At 58.7% G+C, this 19,662-nt stretch overlaps 7 protein-coding genes across 7 annotated transcripts; 2 read left to right on the top strand and 5 right to left on the bottom strand.

Moving 5' to 3' along the window:
* Positions 1-782: 782 nt before the first annotated feature.
* Positions 783-2,267, top strand: GGTG_00775 (hypothetical protein; the record flags this gene model as incomplete). The annotated part of the gene is made up of 1 exon (XM_009218526.1): positions 783-2,267. One exon carries the CDS (start codon positions 783-785, stop codon positions 2,265-2,267), a length of 1,485 nt encoding a protein of 494 aa, XP_009216790.1.
* A 334-nt stretch (positions 2,268-2,601) lies between these two features.
* On the bottom strand, positions 2,602-3,453 carry GGTG_00774 (hypothetical protein; the record flags this gene model as incomplete). Its single annotated transcript, XM_009218525.1, has 2 exons — positions 3,151-3,453; positions 2,602-3,066 (listed from the first exon to the last, which is right to left on the bottom strand). Exons 1-2 carry the CDS (start codon positions 3,313-3,315, stop codon positions 2,602-2,604), a joined length of 630 nt encoding a protein of 209 aa, XP_009216789.1. The 5' UTR covers positions 3,316-3,453.
* A 1,365-nt stretch (positions 3,454-4,818) lies between these two features.
* Positions 4,819-6,723, top strand: GGTG_00773 (hypothetical protein). The gene is made up of 2 exons (XM_009218524.1): positions 4,819-5,172; positions 5,230-6,723. Exon 2 carries the CDS (start codon positions 5,341-5,343, stop codon positions 6,538-6,540), a length of 1,200 nt encoding a protein of 399 aa, XP_009216788.1. The 5' UTR covers positions 4,819-5,172; positions 5,230-5,340; the 3' UTR covers positions 6,541-6,723.
* On the bottom strand, positions 6,557-9,715 carry GGTG_00772 (hypothetical protein; the record flags this gene model as incomplete). The annotated part of the gene is made up of 3 exons (XM_009218523.1): positions 6,557-8,770; positions 8,845-9,365; positions 9,564-9,715. The coding sequence occupies 3 exons, from the start codon at positions 9,713-9,715 to the stop codon at positions 6,630-6,632; spliced, it is 2,814 nt and encodes a 937-aa protein (XP_009216787.1). The 3' UTR covers positions 6,557-6,629.
* Positions 9,716-10,175: 460 nt separating this feature from the next.
* GGTG_00771 (amidohydrolase) lies at positions 10,176-11,301 on the bottom strand (the record flags this gene model as incomplete). The annotated part of the gene is made up of 2 exons (XM_009218522.1): positions 10,176-10,597; positions 10,674-11,301. The coding sequence occupies 2 exons, from the start codon at positions 11,299-11,301 to the stop codon at positions 10,176-10,178; spliced, it is 1,050 nt and encodes a 349-aa protein (XP_009216786.1).
* Positions 11,302-12,144: 843 nt separating this feature from the next.
* Positions 12,145-14,624, bottom strand: GGTG_00770 (hypothetical protein; the record flags this gene model as incomplete). Its single annotated transcript, XM_009218521.1, has 2 exons — positions 12,145-13,418; positions 13,493-14,624. 2 exons carry the CDS (start codon positions 14,622-14,624, stop codon positions 12,145-12,147), a joined length of 2,406 nt encoding a protein of 801 aa, XP_009216785.1.
* Positions 14,625-15,985: 1,361 nt separating this feature from the next.
* GGTG_00769 (hypothetical protein) lies at positions 15,986-18,361 on the bottom strand. The gene has a single exon (XM_009218520.1). It carries the CDS (start codon positions 18,018-18,020, stop codon positions 17,175-17,177), a length of 846 nt encoding a protein of 281 aa, XP_009216784.1. The 5' UTR covers positions 18,021-18,361; the 3' UTR covers positions 15,986-17,174.
* Between the last annotated feature and the right edge of the window lie 1,301 nt (positions 18,362-19,662).

The following is a 19,662-nucleotide window of genomic DNA, read 5'->3' as shown; positions in this document are numbered from 1 at the left end:
TGCTGTTTGGTGGCTCGCGCTTCGAGAAGGCTTTGAAGGCAAACAATTCTGACTTCTTATTTTTTGCATTTGGATGAGGTGGAGGACAAGCATCACAGGCCAATCGACAGATGCTGCACAAGGGGGGCGCAGGGGGCCAGGCCAGAATTCCACGAGTAACGGGGCGGGTTCAAGCTCTGGCACGTACGGAGGTGTGAGGGTTAAATAATCTGCAGTGGGGAGGTCACTCGTGAAGCGAGGGCAGGAGCCAGGGGTATGCACTAGCCAATCGATTAAAACGCGTGTGGGCGGATTCGAATTGGTGCTGCGATTGATGTTGAAAAAGAAATGTAGGCTAGGCCTTATTTGGTAAGGGCTGAACATGGGGTGCTTTTGGCGCTACCTCGAAAATGGCGATTTTTTTCGCCTCCTATCTCCGTAAGAACGGGACGCAGGCCACGGACCGCGGCCCTGACGCGACGGCGTGATGGCGCGCGCCCCACAACGCGTCAAAACGCGTCGACGCCTTGCAAGTTCAAGGCCCGTGACTGCAGACACTTTAAACATGCCCACTCTGCGCCCGGGGTGTTGCGTTTTCCACGGCAACCTCAAGCGAAGAACTCCATCGCACTTGAGGAACTCCCAGGCAACCACTTCCTCTCGAGAATTGCGACATCCAACGATCATCGGAATCGTCCCGAGCAAGCACGACGGGAATCGTTCATCACTTGTAACTACCTACCTGTTACTCTCTTCGATCCCCGAGAAACACCAACTTTGTACCTTCCTGTCCACCATCCAAGATGCCAGGTGCGATCACCAAGCGGACACGGTCCAGCAAGACCAAGGTCGTCCCGGCCTCGACCAAGAAGGGAGCCGCCATTCTCGCCAGCTTCGCCCGCGTTTCCAAGCCACAGTCAGCCCTGCCCAAAGACCTCGCCTCCAAGACCGCCCCTTCCAAGCCGGCCAAAGTCGAGACCATCGAGATCAGGATCGAATGCTCCAAGAAGCGGAAGGCACCGATCCAGGACGAGAACTCCGCCCCCGGCAACGACGACTCGCAGCCGCAACAGCCGCTGGCGGCACCGCGGAGCACCAAGCGCCGCCAGCTCGGCACCCTTCAGAACAACGTCCAGCGGCCGCAGACGCCTAGGTCGGCAGAAGGCTCGGCCGACCTCTTCGGCACCCTCGAGCGCCTCAAGCTCCAGTCCTCGCCGTCCGCCAGACGCACCGCCGCCGCCCCGACCCCTGCGTCAGGGCTCCCACGGGAACTGCTGGACCTGATCAACCTACACGCCGCCTTCACAAAGGCCCTCTCCATCCACCACGTGCACAACGGCACCGCCGCCCCCGTCGACGTGAGCGAGCTCTGCCCCAGCATCACGCAGGGATGGGGCAAGCGCAAGGTCGTGCTCGAGGACGTCCGGCGGTGCATCGGCGTCCTGACGGCGCCAGCACCATCACCATCATCCACATCAAGAACCCCGAGCAAGTCTCCAGCACCAACAACCCAACCTGACGTGCCATACTTCCTCACCGACTACGGCCGAGGAAAGATCTGCATCGAGCTCCACCCCCAGGCCCCCGCCATCCTGAACGAGGCCCGCCTCAACAAGACCTTCGAGGCCGGCCTCGAGCGGCTCTGGGCGGCGCGGACGGGCCCGTCGGCCTCGGACGTCGGGCGCTTCGTCGCGGCCCTGCCGCGGGCGCCCCTGGCCGCGTGCGAGTCGAGGGCCAAGGCCTCGGCCGTCCGCACGAAGGGCCAGCTCACGCTCGAGGAGCTGAAGCAGCACGTGCAGCTCAAGAAGCAGGCTGAGGCGGAGCGCAAGGCGGCCCTGGCCGCCGCCGCCGCTGGAGCCGCCGTCGCCCCGCAGCCCACAAACGCAGACGGCTCCAAGATGAGCCTCATCGACCGCATCCGGTACAAGGAGGCGCTCAAGTCGCGGCAGGGGCCCGCGCCGACGGCGGAGGAGCTCCAGCGCAAGGCGGCGCTGCAGCGCGTCGGGGACGTGGCCGCCGTCATCTCGATGCTCACCACGGCCACCGCCATGGGCCGGAAGCGCGTCGCCTTCACCATGCCCGCCGTCCTCACCAAGCTCAAGGACTCGCTCCAGGTCCCCATCTCCCGCGAGGAGGGCGCGGCCTGCGTCAGGCTGCTGGCGACCGACGTCGCGCCCGAGTGGCTCAAGGTTGTCGCGATTGGGGGGAGGGATAACGTTGTTGTGTTGCCGGATTTCACGCCGAGCAAGGCTGTCATCCAGGATCGTGTTGCTGTGCTCTCTGGTTGATACGCTTGTTGTATAATATGTAATAGTCAGGGACGAGTTATGAGACGATCAGAAGACATGGGACGATCACAATCGTGATAATCATTTGTTCTATGGCTCTAGCTCTTCCAAAGACCTCTGAAAGACCTCCAAGTGTCTTGGCCATTCTTGTCTCAACTCCAAGACGCCGCAATCAATCGATACCCATGAAACTCTAGGAAACCTCCTCAAACCAGAATCCCCCCACCAAACCGGACACGGCTGGTTGCTTGCTTGATGGGATCGCTGGTCTCCCAGGCGGCTAGGCTTGGGCCTTGGCCGCAATGCTGTGCGCCTCCAGATGACGGGTGAGTTCCTACTTCGACCCGTCGCCAGCAGGCTTCACAATTTTCAGCACCGGCGCGCCAGCAGGCTTCACCATCTTCAGCTTCGGCGCGCCAGTAGGCTTCGCCTCAGTCTTTGACGCGCCATCAACCTTCACTGCCTTCAGCTTCTCGTGGTACTCAAGGATCTGAGCCTCGTTGTCCTTCTGCTTCTTCGATATTTTCCTTGGGCCCCAAGGGCCATTGAGCGTCCAACAGTACTTGAACTCGATGCTGCGGATGGCTCGATAGTCGTGTTCCAAACCGCTCCCAGTCTTTACCCATAGACGGCCGACCAGGGCGGATGCGTCTTGGGCAAGTTTAGACTGGGATAAGCCGAGGGCGTTTATGAGACGCGTGAGATTTTTTTCGAGCTCAACCTTGTTGTCGGACTTTTCGTCCATCACAAAGCGATCGGTGTTTTCGATTTTATAGGCCTTCTGGTGGTTCTGGTTGGTCTGTATTTGTCATGGCCCGATGTCAGAATCGGAGAAGTGTTGGGTGGGGAGTTCGAGGGGAGAGACGTGCAACAGAAAACATACCGCGTTGATGGAGCCCATCTTCTTCGACGCGGTGAGATTGCCTGAGCGAGCAGCCGCGTTCTGCTCGGCCCTGGTCCTCGCCACGACATCGCGGGGGCCGCCGCCGCCGCCGCCGCCGCCGCGGGCCCTGCTCCCGATGACGACGGTGCTGTCCATGTGAGACATTCTGTCCGGTAGATGAGATTCGGTTGTTTGGAGCTCGTTGGATAGCGCGGGTACTGAGGACCGGATTTGATACAATGAGATGATATCGGAGATGGGCTGTTGGGCCTTGATCGGTCTGGGCTAGGTTGGAGGAGGATGGATTCCACCTAAATATTAGCGGATTGAGGAGGGTGGCGTTCTGCTGATACGTGGAAGAGCATGGAACAGGGCGGTCTGTGGAGTCCAGGCGACGTAGTCGGAAAAGCGAGAGGGATTCTGAGTCAATCGGGGAGCAGCCAGTGCCTGTCCGGGCTGCCCAAGGTAATCCTTCCCACCTTGCACTCTGTGGCACGCTCCCTCCTTTACCCTGGCACAGCCACAGCCTCCCCGTGCGTCTTACTGTGGCATTATTTCCGTCGTGCCTTCCAATGGCGGCCGAGGGGTCCGAGGTTCAGCTGAGGCAGGTGCATACCGGCGGGCAGGCGGTGTCTCCGTCTTGGCCCTGCCTGGGCGGTCAACATAGCAAACTGTTTAACTTTTCTTTCCCTTACGATGAGATATTCTTTTCTGGGTTGTTTTTCAAACATTAAAAACGGCACAAGCTGTGAACCAAAAAGAACACAAACTCAGCACGGGTGTCCACGACACCGGAGGATCTGTGCTGATACGGAGGCGATGGAAAATTGCGTGGCCGATACCTAATTTGGAGTCTCCTACCATTGGGTGGTGTGGGCTTGCCGATAAGTTTCTGCATGGGCCATGTGTCCGATGGCCGGATGTGTTCCTGGTCCAACTCTAAACCGGCTTCTGCCCCAGCTGCCCGAGTGGCTTGGAGGCCCATTGAGAGGCCGCTCGATTATGTAACCTCGGAACTGACAGAGCCCAAACTCTCCAGGTCCCAGGATCAGAATTGTGAGCGTGGCGGAATACCTCCATCGCTCTCTTTTGGGTACGGGTAGGGAAAAGATGTGTATATTAATTTAAGAACACTTTTTTACGCCCGAGAACGCTGCTTGCGCAAATTCAAAATGGTAAAGAAAAACCCACGGCACGAGCAGTTCTCATGCTGGGGTTGTTTCATAGCAGGCACCTCTAAAAATATGTGCCACGCTTCGTTCACGTGCTTGGTTCACAGCAGGGTGCACCATACTGCCCTTGAACGGAGGAGAAAGCGTTGTAAACTTGAACTTCCACGTAGCACCAACACCCGATCGCAATTTCTGTCAGTGTGACTCCCTACCAACTGAGCGAAATGACCATTTGAGACGCTATATTATTGCGCAGGATCCTAGCCGTTCAATGGATTTGAACCAAGGGCTACCGGTGCTGGCAAGGAGCGTGGCTAGCACCATAGCCATTGCTTTCCTTGGCCGCTTCGTCGTCTGGCCCTCCCCTGCGTGTACTGGCCTTCTTTTGGGGCTAGTAGCTTGGAAACACAGGACTTTGCTCCCCAGCCCTGTGAGTGCGGTGCTTCCAAGTGCTAGTTGGCTCGCATTGGCCATACTTGGGTCCGTCATCGCCATCTCTGCTATCGGGATCAGCGGGCTTTCTGCCACTCGGGGAGGATGCCCACCTAAGCAGAGCGGGCCAGGCAAACCCCTGCTATTTCCGAGTAGGACAACGCACTCGAGAATATTCCCTAAGAGGCACTCCTTCTCATATTCGTATCTTGTGGTTGGCATCCCTGTGGGCTGGGCAGGGGCATCTGGCGGCTTGATCTCCGCCGATCTACCGCCTTCGCCTAAGTGGCTGTCGTGGCTCTGGCCGGGCACGGGGGTGACCAAAGGGTGGTACCATGTCGATGCTGCGGACTATCTCGAGCGAGGAAATGGTCACTTGGGTCTCCGTGGGAAGCTCGATGCTTACCTCGCGTCTTTGGTGGGTGCAAAACATCTCCCTCATGGCTTGGGTTTGGTCACTGACTTGGTGATGAAGGGAATCGACCCTGGGCTGTATCCCAAAGCCTACCTCCTAACTGCCGCCAAGTTCCTCGGCTACCATTTTAACCCCGTGTCTTTTTGGTATCTCTACGGAGCGAACAACGAGATGGCGGCCATGATTCTGGAAGTCAACAACACCTTCGGCGAAAGGCGAATGTACTTCCTGCTTCCCACGGAACGAGATACCGATCGTCGAATTACGCAGCCGGACGTGGTGGACGGCAAACCTTTAACGAGACTCAAACAGAAATGGCCCAAGGACTTCCATGTGTCGCCATTCAACTCGCGAAAAGGGACGTACACGCTAGATGCCCACGATGTCCTCGCGCCGGGCACGCAGTGTCATGGCAACATCGACATCACCATTGTGCTGCAATCTTCCAAGGCGCACGGCAAACTTGTCGCCAAAATATTTTCCGACGGCCCCAGCATTGATCCCGCCCAGTTGTTCTTGTGGCAACGTATCAACTTTCTAGCCCGGTGGTGGTGGGTGGGGTTTATCACCTTTCCCAGGATAGTCAAGGAAGCGGGCGTGCTCTTCTTCCTGAGGAAGCTCCATGTCTGGTTCCGTCCCGAGCCGCTGAAGGAAACCGTCGGACGCCTGGCCGATAAAATAGAGCGCGACCTGGAGTTCGTCTTCAGGAGGTACTTGCGGCACATTGTGGAACGATCCGAATCGGCCTTGGTCGTCAAGTATATCCCAGGCGGCATCTCCAACGCCACGGCCGAGCTCATGCTCTCACCCTCGGCCGCGCGGTCCGAACATCACGAAACTGAGCACCTCGAGTTCAAGGTCCTGACGCCGGCTTTCTACTCGCGATTTGTTCACTATGCCCACGATCTAGAGGCCTTGTTTTGCGAGCTGCGTGAAAGCAACACCATCTGGCTGTCCAACCCGGAACTCCTCCCCAAGCTGGCACTGCGGAGACCGCCGCCGCCGCTCCAAGCGACGAGCTATGTGGACTTTGTATCATTCAAAGCTCTCCAGAGGCTCCGGCAGCGACCTGAGCGGATTGTACGGCCACTTACCTCCAGCCAGACAATCGCCACAAATGCCTCGGCTCAAGACGTGAGGGGCTTCCGCATCTCCTCCATGGACGCTTTTGTGCTCTCCTACAATGACCCGGATATGAAGGCCGTATATCGAAACTCTACCCTCAGGCTGTTCATCGCAAACAGAACGGCCATGGGCATAGTGCCGCTGCTCGAGGGCCAAATATTCCTGCTACGTCTTGCTACCGCTTGGCTTATCGCACGCTCCTTGAACGCTTTAATTGCGCTGCTATCAAACACAATGACAGCCTGATAATGATCACGGGTGTTTCGGATGGGCAGTTGGTGGATATAGACATCTATGGGGGTGCTTATTCGAGTGATCTGATCGAGGCAGCTATCTTACACAAGTGTCAAGTTTTCCACTTTCCAGCTCCGAACATACTCCCACGTCATCCTTGGCAGCTCGATGATACCCTCTCTTCTGTAGGCGCACGGGTCTCCTCCGTCGCTGTCTGGGACAAGCACGAGTAGTACGAGGTGGAAATAGCCCCAATTATCCACCTCAGGATCCCAGTCTGCATTGAACCGGTACCAATCTTCTCTCTCCCATTCGGCATATGGTTGCGCCGAGTCTTCGGTCCACATCCACAACGATACGTCACTCATCGCAGCCTCCAGAAAGCTGATCGGGCGAGCTTCCTCTTTTACCCCTTCTTTTTCTTTCTTCTCGCAAGTCTCCTGACTTTCCTCGTCGTGGCCCTTCTGCGAACAGGCTTCCGCGTCGTCCTCTGCACTTTCCGTCTCCGTTCCGTCGTAGGCTTCCGCATCTGGCTCACCCCGCGTGGGGGGACGGGCGGTGCTCGGTCCGGCCTTGCAGACGTGGTTTGTGATCGTCGCCACAAAAACAACGAGAAATTCCATTTCCGGGGTCTGAGACAAGCAGAAGCTGGATGGGTCATCGTCACCGAGCACCAGGAAGACATCCTCGCCGTCCAGTGTCGTTCGGAAGATCTCTTCCTCAGGCAGCCTCACATTATCATCCCAATGCATGGAATACGTGCTCCCGACCGATGTTTTGTCTTCTGTTCGGGTCTGCCAGAGGTGCCTTCTGCTCCGGATGAGTCTTTTTGTGTGGCCCCTTACGAAGAGCTTGGCATCTTTGATCTGCCCGTAGGGGTTGCTCGGCTCCGACGGGCATATCTCGTGTCCCAAAACCTCCAAGTCCGGCGACTCGGGGCAGAGACACTTTTCTCTGTAGTGGCCCCGCGGGCCCCCCGTCAGGAAGTCCGCCGGTCCGTCTCTTGAGGCCCAGCTCCAGGTTGGCGCCCGGTAAAACTTTTCCCAGGCGTTGCTGCTGTCCCCACTCCACATCAGACCGTTGTGGATGTCGGTTGACCAGATGCCTGCCAGGTATTCACCACCAAAGAATCGCAGAAAGGTCCTTGCTATTCCTGAAAATGCCGGTAGCTTGTCTTCGCCAAAGGTCAGATCTCGCGACTGGAAGTCCCAGGCCAGCCCGTAGTAATCCCGTTTGAGGTTTCTTCGCATTCTGTCTGACGCCATCGACTCCCAATCGTAGGTAGGATCGTGCAGGGCCAAGAGAAGTATCACATGGTCTGCCGAGGTGTCCAGGAGGGCTCCTGGGAGGGCATCCGCCGAGGCCCAGACGGATACACACTGCCAATAAATCTGTTTCTGCCCGTAGATCAATCTTCTGGGGGAAAGGACTTTTTCCTGTAGAGTCCAGGCCCGAGAGCTCAAGGGTCCGCTAGATTCGATGGAGTCCAAGTTCTCGCTGACCACTTCGTATACATCCGGGTCCATGTATCGATAGGGCTTAATATGCGCTTGCGGATAGACGTTGGGGCCGATCTTGACCACGGTATTGTCCGGCGATGACTTTGGGAATACTCTCATCGTAGTGGAGTTTTCCCGATGCTCGGCCGATGGGTGTCTTCCGTCTCCTTTAGTGTCGGGGGAGCTCGAATATTGGTTGAAGATACCAGCAGCGCTCCCTGGTGAGGCCGAGGCGGAGATGGTCAAGGTTGCGTGACTATATACCTCGGTCATTTTGGCAGACTCGGTTTGCCAATCTTCACTGTCGTCCTGGATGATGCAGAGACAGTCGATCCAGACATAAGGGCAGCCAACCTCGTTGGCTATAATGAGAGTATCTTGGAAGTTTTTTGATAAATCCGAGAATGGGATGTGCTCGAGGAAGTTCGCAAGATTGCTCTTCAGCAATCTTGTCGCAATTTTATCGGGCCCCCAGCAATGTGTGAGAGCTCCGTATTGCCCCTTTGCGCCCTTCGGTGGCTGGACAAGACGAAGGCGGGACCAGTCCGGCTCCAAACCAGTATAGACCAGCCTGGTGGGCAGCTCATAGGTCCGAAGTCCAGGGCAATTCTCGTGGTTTTCGATGCAATTTGTAATCCAACTTCGAGCGATATCGAAATTGAAGTCGGAAGCCAGATCAAAGTCAAGCTCCCGGCGGCCAACTCGAGACTGGTTTTTCCCGAGGAGAACCGAGCCCGGGTTGTCTAGTAAGTCAACATTTATGGCGTGAGCACCTGTCTTTTCGCACACACAGAGACCCCGGCATAGACCGCCTTACCTATGGGAACAGTAATTTCCATTGGCACCGGATCAGCCCTAAACTCCGAGGGGTCGTCGGCCACAGCATCGTGGTGATAATCCGGGTGCTTCTGGCGCCCAAACTGCACATGGAGCAGGTCGAAGGTCATGGTCTCGTCGTCGTCGCTCCTATAGCTTGTGCTCAAACAGATCTTGACGTCGGTGCTGTCTCCCGACTTGCTGCTAGCCTCCACCCATGCGAAATGAGTGCCGTGTTTCCAATCTGGCTCGAATTTGGCGCATGCCACGATAGTCTGGCAAATCTCACAGCCGCCATCAGCAGACTCGACAAGATCCTCGATCGAGGCATGATGCTGGTAGAATGCCTTTTGAGGAAATCTGTGGGGCCATCCGACCTCGTCGATATCCACCAAATCCATCAAAAGGCTGATGGAGAGCCCATCGCAGAAGGCGCAGAGCATCTCGTGCGCTAGGTTGGTCGACGCCGTGTTGAGAATGATGAAAGCAAGGGCTAAGCAGTCTCGGCTGTCCTTCTTTCGACTGACAGCTTTCCTCCATCAGCTCTCCCCATCGTACTACTTGTGCGGGCTTAAAACGCCGCGCACTCTGACGGCCCTCTGGGGGGGCCCGCACAAGTACCCCTCAGGCAGACATGGCATGGCCCGTTCTACCCGAGCACCCTATTGGACCGGTTCCGTCCACGGCTGCCTGTCAATCGCCATCCGATAAACAAAATACACGGGCCGTTGCGCTTTTGGATTGGGCCAGCGTCCCGTCCCCCCATGTCCGGCGCTTAGCCATCCCCGCAGTTGCATCGCCCGTTTGTACTTGTGGCGCCCCGGCCAGCTGCTGAGACACGTCTCCATCCGCGGAGCCAACAACCACGACATGCATGATTAGCTTTCTCCAGTGCTTATGCTGCATTGTGGCTAGGTTCGGCTGCGGAGCTGCGGCACAGCGTTCTTCCTGATATAGTCAGACGAGAGCTTGTCCGCGTGAAACCTTGCCGGCGGGGATCGCAAAGATAACAATCCGGTAGATACTGTTAGCTACGCTTCAAAGCTCAACTGCAAGGGCAAATTCGTCGATGGATATAAGGAGATGTATGTGGGAGGATACTAGCCCGGAAGTGGGCTCGCGGAAGATTTACGGGGGCGGTAGGCGAGAGAAGCGCAAGGACAGTCTATGACAAGATGGTATGGAGGGACTTGAATGGCTCGAATGTATCGGGAAGACAATCGGGTTAGTTGTGGCAGGCAGCTACCAGCTTAATTTCTTTTATGCAAATTTCGCCCAAACCCCAACCCTATTCTGAACCGACGACGGGTTCCCCTTCCCGCGGCCCGGGGCCTAGATGTCCAGACCGTAGGCCTTGACGGCGGTGCCAGCCCAGATCATCTTCTGGTCGTCCTCGGGCAGGCTGGCCATGTCGCAGAGGCGCTCGACGACGGCGCGCCACTTCTTCCAGGCGCCGAGCTTGCCGCCGTCGCCGTCGCCTTCGTCGACGCCGATGGTGCAGACGGGCCAGTCGCTGGCGAACATGATGCGCGAGGGCCCAAAGGCGGCCAGGACGACGGCGAGCCAGGGCTGGACGGCCTCGAAGATCTCCTCGGGCGAGCGCGAGCGCAGGGCCGGTGGCATCTCGGAGAAGAGGCCGCTCAGCTTCATGTAGATTCTGTCGCACTTGGCCAGGGTGAACATGGCGCTGCGCCAGGCGATGAAGCTCGGATCCGCCGTCCTGATGATCTCGAGGTTGGGCTTACAGCAGTGGTCTGTGGGATGGGTGTGTGTGTGTCAGCTGTTGGTAGGGATGAACATGGTGGGACGATAGAACAGTGTCGAACGCACTAATGATAAACTTGAGCTTCTTCGAATCGTCGACCACGCCTTCGTAGGCGTGGTCGATCATGGCGACGAGCTCCTCCAGCTGGGCCCTGCCGCGGCGGTGCTGGTCGACGCCGGCATCGAATGTGAAACCCTTCTCGCCTAGGAGCTTCATGGACTCGATGAACTCGGGGGTCACGCCAAAGCCGGCTTCCTTGTCCTGCAGCAGATAGCGGAAGCCCTTGACCTTTGGCCAGGCCGGACCGGCGGCCTGCTCGGCCTTCTCCAGATACTCGACCATCTTGGCGCGGCCCAGGTTCATGGGGGCCCAGGGGACGATGCCGAGGCAGAGGGAGGCGTCCTCGGGGGTGTGGCCCTCGCCGTCACGTGGCTCGCCCTTGGCGATGCGGGCGAGCCACTCGATCTCCATCAGGGCGTACTTCCATTCGGTGCCCTTCTCATTGTGGCGGTCCGTCTCGAGGAAGACGAAGCCGCGCAGGTTCTTAGGGGCGCCGGTTGCGGCGCGATACTCCTCGATGGAGAAGCGCTTGACCAGCGGGTCACCTGGGGTTGCCCAGGAGAGCGTCTCAAGCTCAGCCTCGGGGTATAGGTGGATGTGGGAATCGACGATGAGGAGGTCCTGGGCGGCCATTTTGGGCAGGTCGAACGGGTCTGGCCTCGCGTTTTACTGGGGTGTGATTTGGATTACGAGTGGTAACCAAGTAACCTCGCGCTATGACAGACCAAGCAACTGAGAGATGATAGGTATCGTTTGTATGTGGCTTTGATGAGGCTGTCTTCAGAATGGAAAACGGATTGAACGCCTGACTCTGGTCAACGGCTGGTGCTTGAGGCTGCTTCTGTGCCAGCTCGAAACATGCCCTTTCCTTGCCTGGCACACCGCAGTTGATGCTAGCCCAGTTGAGCCCACTCTGGAACGGTGGACCACTGCCCAGCGCCCGCAGCGACTCCAGTCATTCAACCAAACACCATTTGACGGTTCGCCGACATCAAGTTTGGGTCGGATTGGGCATCCGGCCATTCACGGTAGGCTCTGTCCATCAGCCCCAAGGCGGGGCATCCAGGGTTGGACGTGGCAATGTACGTCTAGGCTGGCCTCAACGCTTGGAGCTCCCATCATGGCTGGACGCTGAGATTGAACCCCGCAGAAGCTACTGCCCGCTGGCCTTTGCACCGAAGGCCAGACGGGTGGTGGCTAGTGTATTGAACCCCACCATTGATTCTTGATAGCTGAGCGTTGGCGTGGATGGCACCTCCCCGACATCCATCGTATCAATTGGGGAAGTCACGCAAGAGACAAGACGAGCACGAGTTACACAGCCACACAGCGAAGCAGCGCTGAGTGGTGGGGTTGCAGCCTCCATTTCATTGTGGTTGCTGCAGAGGCTGCGGTTTTCCGGTTTTCTCAACCCCTAAATCCCGACGGGTGATATCATCAACATAATCATTCTGGCCTCCCATCCGTACGCCCAAATCACCCCCCTGTCTGCTGCTGCACCCCGGTAAACTCATTCTTCCCCCATTTTCGCACCCAGACGCTGCGAGACATGTGCTCGAGCGCCGCGCTCGACGACTTGGCCGCCTCGACCCGCCCCGCGTCCAGCCCGTGCACCGAGCTGAAGAGCAGCCCGAGGGAGCTCGACTTCCACCTCGGCGCCGCCCCCGCCCCCGGCGCCTTCTCCTTGCCCTCCCGCCGCGCCGTCAGCAGCACCGTGGCCGCCAGGAGCGCCGCGGAGCAGACCACCAGCGATGGCAGGAGCGAGAGCCACTCCCACCGGATCTCCCAGAAGGCCGTGCCCCCGTAGGCCACGCCGGGCTCGGGCTTCGTGTCCCGCGTCGCCTGCGCAGGCGCCAGTACGCCGTTGCCCGGCCCGCCGCGCCGGATCCGCTCCGTCATGGCGTGCGCCACGCGCCGCGACAGCTCGGCCGGGTCGACCGAGTTGAGCACCATGCGCGCGATGCCCCGCTCCCTGGCCGGGTCCGTCGGCATCGGGTCCTCGAGGCTGGCCGTGAAGACGTGGTCCCGCAGCAGCCGCCGCGCCTCGGCGAGGTCGCTCAGCCCCACGCCCATGGTCATCGGGCTCAGGCTCTGCCGCCACTGCGCGTCCCCGGCCGGCCACCCGTTGACGCCCTCGCTGCTGCTGCTGTTGGACCGGCTGCCGCGCCGCTCCGTCAGCACGACGCCGAGGTCCGGCGTGAAGCGGAACATGGGCTGTGACCGGCCCGAAACGTCGTTCTCTGGCTGATCGGACCCACTGAGAGCAAAGGCGGCCGAGGCGCCCACGGCCAGTTCGTTGTTCGTCACCGTGACGCCGGCGTAGTAGATGGCGGCGAACTCGAGCGAGCACTCTGTGATTTCAAAGGCCCCCGCGAGCCACCCGTCTGGCGTGCTCTTCCAGACGGCATACTTGACGATGGAGGCGGGCTGGGCCGCTGAGTTGGATGGGGCGACCACCGACTTGAGTATTGTCGAGTGCAACAAGCTGCCTTCCCGGTATTGCCTGGCGTTGATCACGATGCCGCTCGGAGTCGTATAGCTGCACGCCGTGTCGCCGGCGGTGGCACTTCCGTTACATACCGCTGGCGTCTCGAGCGTCACGTTGGCGCACGACGAGACGACTCCGAGGAAGCCGTAGGTGCCGGGCCAGCTGCAGTTCGATGTCGAGCACTCGAACTCGGTCGTGGGTGGCGCCGCGCTGAAAATACCGTCCAGTATGGCACCATACATGTTGGCGTCCACCGTCCGAGCTGTGACAAAAGAATGGCATGTCAGCAACATGCACTCACAATACTCTCCCCAAACCATGCGACCAATCACCTACCTTCTGGTTTGAACGACCGCTGCTGCCTCACAGTCGCCCCCGAGTCGTAGAAGGTCGAGGACGAAAAGAATGCCACGCCCGCTGGCGCCACAACCCGGCGCGTGGTGACGGCGATGATCTGCTGCGAGAAAGGGTCGGCGACCAGTGCGACAATGGTGAGCAGGGCGCCCACAGCGGCGACGCTGCTCCTAGTGCTGCCGTGGAAGAACATAACCAGGGAACCAGCTGGGCCGCGGCTGGCGCCGTCGAAGACCTCGAGATCCGCGAGCCGGCGCGGCTCGGAGCCGAAGTGCAGCCACTTGAGCTGGCCGATGCAGCTGGCGACGGCCGCCAACAGCGCCGCCTTGCACAGCGTCGACAAGAGCGACACGACGGCATTGGGCGTGATGACCGTCACCGCCGTCCACTCGCGCACCGGCCGGTCCTTGATGGCAGCCAAAACACCCACCATGGCGCCCACGCACGCGGCGCTGAAGATCAGCGCCGCAACTTCGTAAAACCACCCGTCCCTACGCAGATACGCCCACGTGCCCACGGGCGGCTTGCCCGAATATTCCTGCGACACGCCCGGTGGCGGGGGCGGCTGGGTCGGCGAGACCCCGCCAAGCATATCCCAGGTACCGGCGTAGCTCGGTAGTTTTCCGTCGTAGGGTGACTTGTCGTCGATCCAACCATCCTTCTCGTTCTGCTGCGGAGAGGGGTATCGCTGATATGGTGAGTTGTTCGGCTGATATGGTAAGTTGTTCGTGTATATCGTCGGAGGCGCTGCCTGCAGTGTGCTGTTCGGATAATATTGTTGTTGATGTTGCTGCTGCTGAACTTGGCCATGACCTGGGTAGAAGTAGGTGTCGAGGACTCCCTGGTGTCCTGGGTTCTGCTCCGGCGTCACATCGGGACTGTCCCTCTCCAACCCCCAGGTCTGTACCGTCCTAGAGGCGCCAACGTGGTCCGGCGCCCTCGGGACCTGAACGGGATCTGGTCGGGTAACATATGGTACTGCGCTGACCCCGAGGGGCGAGGGCAGCGGCCTGAATTCCGGGTTTCGATCGAATGCGCCCTCGGCGAGTGACAAGGTGGGTGTCAAGGGCGACACTGGCGAGGCCTCCTCCTCCTTGTGGGGGTACTGGGACATTTCGCGAAGGGGACCAGCCACAGAAAAGAAACTCCCATGAAGGGACGGCGTTCCTGGAGATCAATCCAAGAAACCGGCCTTTTCCAAGAAAAGAAGAAGAATCTTCAACCAAGAAAAACAAAAACAAAACAAAAACAAAAGAGGATAAGGAAAGAAAAAGAAAAAGAAAGAATGAGATGAAGGAAAAAAGAACGCTGGGCGAAAAAAAAGAGAAGAGGCGGAAGGAAAAAGGGAAATTCTACGATATCGAAATCCCCGATACGACTAACTTGTAATACATTTCCCTCCCTCGCCCCGCTCGCACTCCCCGGGTTCACGGGGCATTGTCACGGCAGCCATTTCGGGATGATGCCCCGATCCCAGAATCTCAGCAAGGCCTTTCTGGACGCAGGGGAAGGCCACGCCCCCTTTCGGACAGGGGGGTGGGATGTAACGACGAACAAAGAAACAAGCGAGCGGATGGCGACAAGAAACAGACGCCGTTAGACGCGGGCAGGCAACATTCATCGAATTCTTTTGGCAGTGGCCCTCCCCTTTTTTTTTTTCCGATTCCGCATCAGGGGGGTCACGCGGAAGGGGTCTCAACCCCTGGTCGCACCGACGCGCCATTCGCCTCGCGGGCCCTCATGCAACGAGAGAACTGGTCCGAGTGGCGGCCCCACGCGGGTCTCGAGGCGGCGGCGGGACCAAGGGGAGGGATCAGTGATCAAAGATGTGTTTGAATCAACAGGAAGGAGCCACGTTCCGTGGTCGTGCGCTGCGCTGCCTTGTTACTGTGGCCCGGGCTTACCAAAGCCAAGACAGGGCAGGGGGGGTCGCCGCCACCGTCCGTCCCAAGAATAGAATTTTGCTCGATGGAACAGGAATGCCCACACACACACTACGCGCGCTAAAACAGCGCGCCAAACAGTTCACGCGGCGGCACTTTTCTTCCCCCAGGCATGTTGACAGGCGCGCAGGCCAGGGGTGTGTCCTTTGAAGAGAAACATGACACTCAAGGCACCAGAAACGTTTCCGAACCATTTCGTGGTCACAGTACATACGAGTTTGGGGTGTGCGGTGTGTGTGTGGTAGGTACATAGTGCTGCTGGATGTGCGCCCCCCCGAGACGAACGATGGAACGTGAGGCGATCCGTTTAGCCTATATCGGTTGGATCCCGTCAGCCAAGGCTGGAGAGAGCAAGAGCGATGCAGGGAAAGGACAAAAAGATGCCATGTTGGGCGGGCCGTGGGGTCGGTTCAGTCGGACACCGAGACACACAGACAACCCCGACCAGGCAAGATACTGGCACCGGCAGCGGCACCGGTAATTACTGGGGCCAACAGCACCAACGCGGCAAATAAAGGGGGCCATCGGGCAGCAGGCAAGGCATGTATCACGTTGGCGAGCAAGGGGGGGCGCGGTCGCGTGGATAACGGGCATGGATGGCAAGAGTCATGCCATTCCTCAACGGATAGATTTTCTCGCTCTCTCTCTCTTCCCCTTTCCTATCCATTGCTTTCCCGAGTCGGAGCCGCAAGCGAGGAGTGCAAGTACATACCCAGATAGGGCAGCAAAGTATGCACGTGTAATACTTGACAAATATTGAACCCCCTTTCTCTTGTGCTTGCAAGGAAAACTCGCTCTCGAAAAGATGTGTGTTGGTGGTGGCAGGCCCACGGGATTGAAACGAGCAAAAAAACATCCCATCTGTGCTGCTAGTTCCCCACCACTGCAACATGGCTAGGGGGTGGAAACTGACAAGACGAAAACAAATGGACAGATGACATCTTTCTTGCCGCAGGGCCACCAGATTGAACATTTTTAAAGCAAAAAAAAAAAACAAGGTTGTTTTGTTTCCCAGAGACCTGGCCCGCAGCCGCCTCACAGAAGGGCCGCAGGTGATATGGGAGTTGTCGGGGTTTTGTTGGTGAAGTTTGGGGGATAAATTAATCTCAGTGATTTCCAACCGAGCTGTAAAAAAAATAAAAAATCGCGCGAAACCGACGGCAAAGAGGCCGGTCGCGGGGGCCGCAGCATCGACCCAACTGGATGTGGGTTGCAAAAATTAACGATGCGCAAGGTTCTCCCGACGAGAAATGCGACGTGGGGCGCCGGGTCTTGTCGTTGTCGCACGCACGCCAAGGCGCAGAAAAGGCAAGAAAACCGAGACCGGCTCGGCCTGCCCTCTTGCAGCACTTGGCGGGAACAGACGGATCAACGACCCGGCGACGCCGCAACTTCCGTCAACCGTTGCTATCGCGTATTGCCGACTAACAACAAAGTCGAATCAGGGTAGAAGGGGGGCTTGCACCCGACTAACAGTCCCGGCGCGTGGAGGGGAACAGGAGCAGAAAGGAACGTGCTGCTAATCCTGTCCCCCACGACGCCGCGGACGGTGACGGGATCTGCTCATCCCTTTCCTGCGTTTCAGTGGGTGTGGTTGTGCCGTATTTTTGAGTGGGGCCCGTCCGAGGAGGAGGTCTGGGGTATCATTATCATTATTCCTCGTGGTGGTCTTCCCGCCCTGAGCTTTTGTGATCCTCAACCCGAGGCAGCGACATGGTTGCTTATGCGCGGACGACCATGCCGTTGCGGCGGGAGGAGCGGCTGACGTACTCGTCCTCGGAGGAGGAGCAGTCCGACTCGTTGTCGTAGCCGCAGCGGGAGCCGCCGCAGTCGAGGCGGACGCGGTCGCCCTTGCGGGTGATGCCGTAGCGCTCGCACGTGCAAGAGCTGCAGTCCGAGGCCGGGGTCGAGTAACCGGACATGCTCGAGTTGGGCGAGGAGCTGTCGGAGCGGTACGACAGGTCCGAGCCGGAGCCGAGGGACGACACGGGCGAGGCGGAGCCGAAGTCGGTGATGACGTCCTCGTACTCGTCAAAGCTGGCGGAGCCGAAGCGCTGGGCGAGCTCGTCAACCTCCTGGTCGTCGTAGCTGCCGTCCAGGATGTGGCGGGTGGCGTGGGGGGCCACGGGCTTGGGCGACTTGATCTGGGAGATGGACAGGGGGCGGCCCTTGGCGATGTCGCTGGACGAGCGCTTGGAGGAGGACGAGGACGAAGACTTGGACGACTTGGACGAGCTGCTGGAGTGGCGGGACGAGCTCTTGGAGGACGACGACTTGGCAACATCGAGGATGTTCAGGGAGCGGCCAGTGGTGGGCTCAACGGTCGAGGCCTCGGCGGGGTTGTGGGCGCAGTGGTAGCCATCGATGATGTAGTAGTACCAGTAGCGCTGGCCGGCCTCGAGGGTGTTGACGGGGAAGCGGAAGGTGCCCTTCCACGAGCCGGACTTGCTGGCGGTCTTGTCCTTGGACAGGGGGAGCTGGTTCTGGTAGTTGTCCCAAGAGCCGAGAAGGTGGACGGACTTGACGCCCGAAGAAACGCGGAGAGAGAAAGAGAGCTGAGACGACATTTTGACAGGGATGTTGTTATTAATGGAGGAATGCTGCGTGTATTGAAATTGTCCAACTGGGGAAATGTGAGATTCTGAGCGTTTGCTGAGCAAGTAAAGCCAGATTATGGTGTTTATCGAATGATGGTAAAAAGAAGCTGGCCGGCAAGCTTCTCGTGATGTTTTGATTTTTGATTTTTTGGGTGATTATTGGGCAAGAGCACAGCTCTTTGGTAAGGGAAGGGTGAAAAGGGAAAAGGGGAAAAAAACAAAACAAAAAATGGCTTTATGAATTAAGATGCTTGCTGAGGAAAGAAAAGAGGGAGAGAAAGGAGAAAGAGGATGAGGGTGAGGCACAGCTATTATATGGGCTGGCCGGATATCGAGGCCAGGCATGGCGGTTGCTGACCCGGCCGGGCATACCACGCGGGCAGGCCAACCAGCTCGACCATCCAAGGTCAAGTCTACAGTCGGGACCGTGCCTTGCGTCGTACCTCCGTCCGTCTGCACTAGCACAGTACCGCAGCTCACGGTACTGGATCGTCGACGCCCATCCAGCCCACCCTTGGCTCTCCTGCCCACGCGGGGGGACGTACATACATGCACACACACACACGCGCGCGCGCGCGGCGGTACTCCCGCAGCCTGTGTGTGTGTGTGTGACCTCTGGCTGGCCAGTCCGGGTGCCCACCGCGCCTCGTCGCTCCTCACCAAAAGGCCCTCGTCCCCCTCCCCCTCACCTCACCTCGCCCCATGTCCCCTCAATATGCCGGTGCTGCTGCCTTCTGGCTTGCTTGCTCGCTGCTCCGCGCCGGGCGTGAGGCCAATGGGGTGACGGAGCGGCAGGGCGGGTGGGGCCCCGGGAACCAATATCACAATAGGGATGGCCCAGCAGCGCGGCGGGATAAGCTGAGGTGATTGGGGCTGCAGCCAGCAGGGACGCTACTGCAAGAGCTGGGCGGTTAGCTTTGATTGCAGTTCAGGCGGGCAGCATGTTTTTTTTCTCCTTCTTTCTTTTCTTCTGCCTTGGTTTTTTAGGTGTTCGTCACTCGGCTGAGCACACAAAGCAAGGGTACGCACGTTAGCACGTATTGTGCCTGCTGTGGGCGACGGCGGGGGTCGGCGGGCAGGAAGAGCCCACCATGATGCGTCCATCCATTCGGCACAAACGGGCCAGCAAGCCCCTACACATGGTTGGACCGTCACGGTGATGGTGATGGGACGAGGACGCAGACTGGCTGCCACCAACGGACGGGGGACCAGGCTAGGAAGAGCAGAAGGTTGTGATGGGTGGATCCCCGCCGCTGTGAGCGCCAGCTCGCGCTCTAGGCGTCTAGCACCGCGCTGTTATTGGTCGGGCGCGGGCGGGGAGAACGACCGCAACCACGACCTGCATCCATGGGGCGCTCAAAAAAAGAGCTGCCTCTAGCCAGCCCAATGGAATCCCTGCCTTCATCAATCTCTTCAAGCCCCAAATCCAATTCCAATGGGGCCAGCCTGCATGGAGACCAGGACTGCCATCCAAACACGCAACCAATCGCCGCGGCGTTTCCCGGAATCGTTCTGTTTTCGCGGCCAAGAGGGGGGCTGGCTGCAGAAGCAAAGCGAGGCAGGCAGGCAGGCACAGGCGCAAGGTGGGGTGTGGGTTCTTGGAGGGGCCGGC

This window comes from Gaeumannomyces tritici (genome assembly GCF_000145635.1).
Source record: "Gaeumannomyces tritici R3-111a-1 unplaced genomic scaffold supercont2.1, whole genome shotgun sequence".
Lineage (NCBI taxonomy): Eukaryota > Fungi > Ascomycota > Sordariomycetes > Magnaporthales > Magnaporthaceae > Gaeumannomyces > Gaeumannomyces tritici.
Note: the sequence above shows the minus strand (reverse complement) of the source record. Positions and strands in the feature narration are given on the sequence as shown.